The sequence below is a fragment of the Ichthyophthirius multifiliis genome (assembly GCF_000220395.1).
Source record: "Ichthyophthirius multifiliis unplaced genomic scaffold scaff_1120509250531, whole genome shotgun sequence".
NCBI classification, from domain to species: Eukaryota; Ciliophora; class Oligohymenophorea; order Hymenostomatida; genus Ichthyophthirius; species Ichthyophthirius multifiliis.
Genome location: NW_004086659.1, coordinates 491 through 9199, shown reverse-complemented (window position 1 = coordinate 9199; position 8709 = coordinate 491). Strand labels below are relative to the sequence as shown.

Here is an 8709-nt window from a genome sequence, read left to right as displayed (position 1 = left end):
AATCCTCTAATATTTACAGGCGCTTTAATCATAGAATTAGCGAAATTTACAACAACAAATAATTTAGAAATTAGTGGATAGTATAAAAACATACTTCTATAAATATTAAAGATATTTCTGATTTTATTTAAATAGAAAATAAAGATTAATGTTTTCTAAAAAAAAAAGCTTTAAGTTTTTCATGAATTAACTTAGAAAATCAGACTTGCTTAAATAATTAAAATGAAAAAAAAATATAAGAAATTAAAAGTATTAATAATTTATATATATTTTTATTTATATATAAAATAATAAATATTATTAATTTTTAGTTTATTTTTTTTAAAAAAAAATAGAGTATGAGAACTTAAAAAACTAGAAGAATATGGATTTGATATATATTAATTAAGAAATCCTTAAAAATAAGTATCTTCTAAAAGAAATATTGAAAAAGAAGTTAAAGAGTTATATTCATAAAAAGGAAATGAAATGAATACAGAAATGGGGATTAGAGCTGATCGAAGAATAATTAATTCTACATAATAAGGCGAATTAGGGGTTAATGATAAAAGTGTATTTTTAATCTTTTTTATAATTATATATATATTAATTTTTAGATGTTTATTATGTTTATAAAGCAAAGAAGTAAAAATTTTCATGCTACAGCTGAAGAAAGATTTCTGTTTAGAGATAAAGGAATATAACTTTGCTATAAATGTAGTAGACCTGGTAATATTGCAAGAGAATGTAAATATATAATTAACTTATAATATATAATTTATATAAATAGATTATTTTTATTTTTTTATGTAAAAAAATAAAAATTTGATTTAAAATTTATTGTATAAAAAATACATATATAATATTTATATATAATTTAAAAAAAAATATAATTTAATACAGATATATTTAATAAATATATATTAATAATAATAAATGATTTTTATTTTTTTATAAAAGTTTATATCTTAAATAATTAATTCATAACTTTTTAATTAAATATAATACATTATAAATATATATTTTAAATTTATATATTTATATATTATATATTTATATATATATTTATAAATCAATATTTTTTTTTAATTTTTTAAATTTAAGGAGTTCTTAACCATATCTATCGTTTGTTTATATATATATATTAATCTAAAATAATATTTCATCTAATTATTTTTTTTATTTTTTAATAAATTAAGAAATTTGTATTTATTATATATAAAAACATATTTAATTAAATCTTTATACTATTAAAAAAGCCATTTTTTTTATATAAAAAAGTTAATTTTATTGTATTTTATGTTTTAAACTAAAATATATCTTCATATTTTCTGTTAGATATATTTAATATATTATCTTGTATAAATAGCTAATTTTTATATAAACATAATTACTAAATTATTATTTTTATTAAAAATTTATGAATAATTTAATGAATTTAAAACTTATAAAAATGAATAATTTAAAAATCAATGAATAATTTTATTTATAAATGATAAAAAATAAGATATTTAAGATTAAATCTTTTTTTTTAAATATAAAATTATTTGATATATTTTGTAGATTAAAGAATTCAGATTATATTATTTTTATTTTATAATAATATAAATAAAAAAAAATATTATTATTATATAAGATAAATATACATAAATATTTTTAAATATATAAATATTTTAAAAATTATATATTAAAAAATAAAATAATGTTTATTTATATAATATCATAAGTTTATTTTATGATATATAAAGTTAATGCTTTTTTAAATACTTTTATATTTTCTTAAAAAAAATAGATTTTTTATTGTATGAATTAAATAATACATTTTATATAAAATAAGTATTTTTAAAAAAAAAAATATATATATATAGATAATATCAAAATAAATATAATAAAAAAAATTTAAAATTATTAAATAATATTAACTATCTATATAAAGATCTAAAAATATAAATAAAACATAGTATAAATTGTTATTGCAAATTGTTTTAAATAATATTTTACTAAATAGTAAATATTATAAATTTTATTATATACATAAAATATAGATTAATAAAATATTTAGTAATTATATAAATATCTAAAAAATAATAATAAAATATATATATTTAATATAAAGTAATAAAAAAAAAAAATTATGAAAAGAAAAAATAATTATAAAAATAAAAAATAAATAAAAATTTATATATATATAAATATATATATATATATATATATTATTGTTATATTTGTTCCAAATTTTTTATATATTTATATTTCTTATCTTTTAATTTTTAATTTTACATTTTTTAAAAATAATAATTGATGAAATTTTCTTTTTTATTATTATATTCAATATTTTTTTTTTTTTTTGTATATTTTTTATTTATTATATTTAATAACATCTATAATTTTATTTGACAATATGAATACTGATGTATTATTATTTATTTTATTATCAAATTATTTATTTAAAAAATAAAAAATTATTTAATATATTTTATAAAATAAAAAAAATAAAATAATCATTATATATATATATATAATTTTTTTTTTTTTATTTTATTTTTATATTTTAAATTATCTTAATTTTTTTGTTTATTTTTGATTTATATATATTTATAAATTCTTTGTAAAAAATAATAGTATTAATTTTTTTTTTATTTCTTTTTTATAATATATAAATTATAATATCTATAATAAAATCTTGATTTTATATTAAATATAATAAATTAATTAAATAAATAATGTTATTAATAAATTTTATGTACATTTAATTTTTAATTTTAATTATTTATTTTGATAATTGTATATAATTAAGATAATTGAAAGAAAATCTACATAATGATTTATATATGTATAGATAATATAAATAAATAAAAAGTTAATTTTTAAATAAAAATAAAATAAATTATTTACATATAACAATAATCATATATTTATACTAAAATAATAATATTTTATTAAAAATAAAAAATAAAAATAATTTAAATAAATATAAAGATATTATCAAATTTTAAATAATATAAAAAATAAAAAAAAATACATTTAAAAAAATTATAATAAATAAAAATCAAATATATTTAAATATATTAATATATATATATATATATATATTATATACATAATATATACAAAACATTTTTATTAAATTTTATAAATATATTTATTTATTTTTAATAGTTCAATTACATAAACTATTATGAATATTTATATCTTATGTAATTACTTTTTTTATAAAATTAAAGGAAAATATAAAATTTTTAATAGTTGAAAAAAAAAATTTATAAATTATATTTTTATAAATTTTTATTATATTTAAATTATAAATATTATAAATTATAATAAGTTTATATTTTATAACTTTTTAATAAATAAATAAAAATAAATATAAATTGATAATAAAAATATTTATTATTAAAAATTATATACACATTATTAAAAATCTTTATTAAATCTATTATTTTTACTTAAGAATAAAAAGTAGTTTTAATAATTTACTTTAATCGCAAACGTTTGTAATATATATTAATATTATATAAAAGAAATTATTAAATATAATATATATAAATATATTTATAAAATTTAATATATATAAATATTAAATATTATTAATTTAAATTTATTATAAAATCTTATATATATATATTTATATATATTGTTAATATAAATATATTTTTTTTTTTATTTTTATTATATTTTTAATTTTTTTTTAAATCTGTATTTTTAAATTTAATCATTATATTAATATTTTAGAATTATTATTTAACTTTTTTATTTTAATTTTATTAGATCTTAAATAAAAATTATTGATAATATTTTTAATCTAAATTATATAATTTATATAAAAAAAATTATATATATTAAGTTTTATTTTTTTTATAAATTAATTATTAATTATATTATTTTTATTTGAATAATATTGTTAAAGTTTATTTTTATAAATATCTATTATTTCAATATTTAAATATTAATTTTATATTTTTTAGTATTTTTATATATAAATTTTTTAATTATTTATTATAAAAAAAAGAATATTAGTATTTATATACATTATATTTTATTTATATATATATATAAATAGATTATTAGATATATTCATAATAATATAAATAAAATATATAATTTTAATTTGACTATATATTTATATTATTATTATTTTTATTAAATAATATATATATTATATTTAAATAATTTTAAATTTATTATATCATATATAAAATATCATTAATTTTTTTATTTATATTTGATAATATTATTATTATTTATATATAATTCTATTTTTTTATTTATTTTATATTAATATTAAAAATATTTATTTTAATAAAAAAAAATATAAATTATTTTTAATTTTTTTTTTATTATTATTATATTACCATATCTATTATCATATTTTATATGCGTCTTAATATTTTTTAAAAAATTAAGATTAAATATTATTATTATATTGTATTATCGTATATAAGAAAATTATATTTTTATAAAAAAAAAAATTAATATAATTTGTATAATTATAACATTTTTTAAAGATAAATAGATAAATAATAATAAAATTAATACTATTTATATTAATATTATATCATAAGTTTTTTAATAAACTCTATATATTTTATAAAATATGATTTTTTATTTTACATTAATTTTTTTTATTATTATTAATTGCAAAATATAAAAATTTTCTTATACTAAGATTAGTTAAAATTAATGAATAGTTTATTTTTTTCAAATAAATAAAATATATGAAAACTTAAACAAAAAAAGATAAATAAAAACTAAAAAATATAAATATAATCAAAATATGTATAAAAATAATAAACTCGAAATAATTTTTTTTTGATACCAATATTTTAGGTTAAAAAGTACTCTAAAACTAAGTTTCTATGATGAAATATTAAAAATAATAATAAATTCTCAATCAAATAATTTAGATATATGTAATCTATTAAATAATAAATATAATATTAAGGTTAAATCTAAAATATATTTTATTTAAATAGTTAAGATTTTTATAAATAGATTATAATAATATACTCTGATACCGCTAAGGTTATAAAATACATACCAGTTATGTAGAATATTTGAGGATTTAAATTCCTTAAATAAATAGAATTTAGTAGGGAAATAATATGCGGAAATAAAAGAATCTATGGAAGAAGAAATATCCTATGAATAGGTTTATACTTATAAAATCGACAGTTATTTAAATAAAAAATTAGATCAAGAAGTTATAAGAGTTTTATTTGGGATTAATTAGAAATTTTCTAACTCTGTCCTACATATTATTGGGTTTAAATTATAAAAATTTACAACATAAGTATCAAGAAAATGTTAAAAATATAAAAATATATCTATATATAAAAATTGGCTATTTAGACAGGAAAAACAAAAAAATTTTAACCCGAAAATAAAAGAAAATTTTAAATTAAAATATATAAGCCTAATCTAATGGATTCAAAATTCTTTGTTAAAAATACTTTATAGATATTATAAATAATTTAAAAGCAATAATAATATATAACTAAAAAATAATTATCAAAAAATATTTTTAAATAAAAAAATAAAAAATTTATTTATATTAAATATTATAATTAGTTTTTAAAAATAAATTAAACTTATAAATAAATTTATATATATATATATATATATATATATATATATATATATATATATATATTATATTCCATAATTAAAAATTATATTATTATTTTTTATATTATAATATAATTAAATAATAATTTTATTAAATATTCATTAAATATTTTATACTTTATATTAACAAAATATATATAATTTATATATTATTATTATATATTTTAGAATTATAAGCTAATAATAATTTTTTAATTATATATTTTATAATTATACATTTATCACTTATTAATAATTTTTTATATTATATTTTTTTTATATTTTACATTTATAATTTTATATATAATAATTATTTAAGATTATATTGAATATTTTTATTTTATTTTTATTTATTTGAATATTAATATTAAATATAATTTTGTTCTTCATTCTAATTATATATAACATTTTCTTTTAATATATTTTTTATATATTTAATAAAAATAATTATATCTTTTGTTTATATTATTATTTATTTTTTCTATATTATTTATAAAAATATAAATATTATTTTCTATTTTAAACCAATAATGAATTATTATTTATTTTAAAAAATGTATAATATTTAAAAAAAAACTATTTATAAATATTAAATTATCATATATATATACAAAAAAAAATATTTTAAATTATTGACATTTTATATTGTAATTTAATTTTTTTTTACAATTATTTTATACTATTATTTATTTTTATATATTTTTATAAAAATATATATTTTTTTTTATATATATAAAAATATAATAAATGATATATTTATATAAATTTATTTTATATTTAATTAATTATTTTTTAATATTATTATTATAACATTATTTTAAAAATTCTAAAGAATTCTAATTTAATGTTTTTATAAGTATAGATATATATTAATTATTCTTTAATATTTAATAAAACAATATTTTTATTCTGTTATTTTCTATTAATGTTAAATAATTTTATTATATTATCTTTTTAATTAATTTTTTTTTTTTTCAAAATATTTTTTTTTTACTTATATATTATCATATTTAAATTGATCTATTTCATTTTATATTTGAATAAAACTTGTGATAAATATTTAAATTAAAAAATTTTAATAAAGTATAAATGCATTTATCCTTAGCTATAAATATCTTAAAAATTATTTATAATAAATACATATAATTATTAATTAAATATTATTTATAATAAATACATATAAATATTAATTAAATATTATATAATAAATGAAAATATTAATAATATATTTGTTTTAATTAACTTGTATTTTTGGTTTACATGTACTCTAACACTAATGTGTCCATGATTAATGGTATAACCATACAAAGTAATCTCCCCTGATGATGATCATACAGATCTTCGTAATTTAAAACCTAAAAAGTCCCGTAATATGATTATAACTTACGATATGACCTATTTCTAAAATTTACCTAGAACTCCTAAAAATTAATTAATAATCGATACTTGTGAGAAAGCTTTAAAAACAGCATTTAATTATTTTTCTAATCTTATAAAAATAGTTCCAAAATCTGAATAACAGATGAGATTTAATTCCAGTCTTGACAAATGTGGAGAAGTTACAGTTCCTTAAAACGACAGAGACAAGGGAAAAGATTCTGATTTACATATATATGCATAATATTTAAATAATGATTAATTATCTTTTGTAGCCTATGCTGCTAATTGTTAATTTGTGTATAAGGTAGGACCTTCTCATGGTTAAATTACTTTTAATTTGGGTTAATTAGAAAAAAAAGATTTAAGTTAATAATTTATATTTTAAGATATATTAGAAATAGTTATCCATGAAATGACTCATGTTTTGGGTTTTTCACAACACTCTATACCTTTATGGATATAATCAGATAAAAGCTCTTATGCTGAACCTACTTTCAGATAAATTTTAAGGGGAATTGATACTTTATTTCTCAAAACTCCTCATGTTTTATAGTTTGCTCGAAAATATTTTAATTGTCCTACTTTAGCTGGTGTGCCTCTTGAAAATTTAGGAGGCCTAGGTTCTGAAAACTCACATTGGAAAAACACAGTAATCAATAGTGAATATATGAATTCATATTAATAACCTTTATAATCATATTTTAGTGGTTTTACAGCCAATGCTTTAAGAGACACTGGCTTCTATGAGGAAATAAAAGAATCTATGGAAGAAGAAATGTTCTATGGGAAAGGAGCAGGCTGTCAACATGTCACTGGTTAATGTGATTCTAATAGAAATGAATTTTGTATTCCTTCAGTTGAAAAAGATTTTTGTGATTTCTCTCATATTGGAGCTTCAAATTGTATTGCCGGTTAATTTAATGAATCTAATTGTTATACATTTTAAATTTATTTGTATAAGGAATGCTGGAATATTTAAAATATGTAACACTCATAATAAACATAAGAAGTTTACGGAATTTAATATGGAGTTGATTCGAAATGTTTTAACTCTTCATTAATAAATGAGAAGTTTTATGAGGAGAATCCAAAAATTTAAGGTTTATGTTATAAATATAGTTGTAGTTCTAATGGATAATAAGTGACTATTCATGTAGGAAAATAAAAAGTTGTTTGCACAAAAAATTTTGAACTCATGCAAGTTAAAGGATATGATGGAAATATTTTATGTCCTAAAAATATAGTTTAGTTTTGCAAATTGAAAAAAATTTGTCCGAAATTCTGTAGTTCAAACGGATATTGTCTAAATAATAAGTGTGTTTGTAATAAAGGATACTTTGGAAGCGATTGCAGTTTAAGAAATCCTTTTTGAAAAAATATTACATTTTTTTATTATTTTTTTACATATTAAAAACATTATTTATTAATATTTATATTATTATGTTTTTTTTAGGTTAAGAATATAAATACTAAATTTTAAATTTTATTTAATTTATATTTTCAAAAAAAAACATAATAAATAAAAATTAATTATAATTTATTTTGAAAATTTGTCAAATTTTTAATTTATTTTTTTATAAAAATAAATAATAAAAAATAAAAAACTAAAATAAACTAAAATATATAAATGAAGATATTCATAAATTTTAAAAAATATATTAGTTTTTATCATTTATAAACAATATTTTAATTCTAAATAGTTTCTATGCTTACAAATTATAAATATTTATTATTTTTTAAATTATT

The 8709-nt window shown here is 12.1% G+C and overlaps 1 protein-coding gene across 1 annotated transcript, besides 30 other annotated features; it reads left to right on the top strand. All coding sequences in view use genetic code 6, as the record gives it.

The window, feature by feature from the left end:
* Positions 1–864: 864 nt before the first annotated feature.
* Positions 865–909: a microsatellite.
* An 80-nt stretch (positions 910–989) lies between these two features.
* Positions 990–1044: a microsatellite.
* Positions 996–1044: a microsatellite.
* A 634-nt stretch (positions 1045–1678) lies between these two features.
* Positions 1679–1725: a microsatellite.
* Positions 1726–2099: 374 nt separating this feature from the next.
* Positions 2100–2157: a microsatellite.
* A 1-nt stretch (position 2158) lies between these two features.
* Positions 2159–2193: a microsatellite.
* A 305-nt stretch (positions 2194–2498) lies between these two features.
* Positions 2499–2583: a microsatellite.
* Positions 2584–2901: 318 nt separating this feature from the next.
* Positions 2902–2994: a microsatellite.
* A 38-nt stretch (positions 2995–3032) lies between these two features.
* Positions 3033–3088: a microsatellite.
* Positions 3033–3089: a microsatellite.
* A 150-nt stretch (positions 3090–3239) lies between these two features.
* Positions 3240–3299: a microsatellite.
* Positions 3270–3300: a microsatellite.
* A 203-nt stretch (positions 3301–3503) lies between these two features.
* Positions 3504–3557: a microsatellite.
* Positions 3520–3633: a microsatellite.
* Positions 3627–3670: a microsatellite.
* A 136-nt stretch (positions 3671–3806) lies between these two features.
* Positions 3807–3867: a microsatellite.
* Positions 3868–4020: 153 nt separating this feature from the next.
* Positions 4021–4224: a microsatellite.
* Positions 4186–4254: a microsatellite.
* Positions 4255–4577: 323 nt separating this feature from the next.
* Positions 4578–4616: a microsatellite.
* An 88-nt stretch (positions 4617–4704) lies between these two features.
* Positions 4705–4743: a microsatellite.
* Positions 4744–5580: 837 nt separating this feature from the next.
* Positions 5581–5634: a microsatellite.
* Positions 5635–5790: 156 nt separating this feature from the next.
* Positions 5791–5862: a microsatellite.
* Positions 5863–6029: 167 nt separating this feature from the next.
* Positions 6030–6074: a microsatellite.
* Positions 6075–6255: 181 nt separating this feature from the next.
* Positions 6256–6289: a microsatellite.
* Positions 6271–6326: a microsatellite.
* An 8-nt stretch (positions 6327–6334) lies between these two features.
* Positions 6335–6375: a microsatellite.
* Positions 6376–6699: 324 nt separating this feature from the next.
* Positions 6700–6793: a microsatellite.
* Positions 6724–6781: a microsatellite.
* Positions 6731–6783: a microsatellite.
* Positions 6794–6874: 81 nt separating the features above from the next.
* IMG5_080250 (leishmanolysin family protein, putative) lies at positions 6875–8108 on the top strand (the record flags this gene model as incomplete). The annotated part of the gene is made up of 4 exons (XM_004036447.1): positions 6875–6950; positions 7086–7283; positions 7359–7895; positions 8083–8108. 4 exons carry the CDS (start codon positions 6875–6877, stop codon positions 8106–8108), a joined length of 837 nt encoding a protein of 278 aa, XP_004036495.1.
* A 581-nt stretch (positions 8109–8689) lies between these two features.
* Positions 8690–8709: part of a microsatellite that runs on past the window's edge.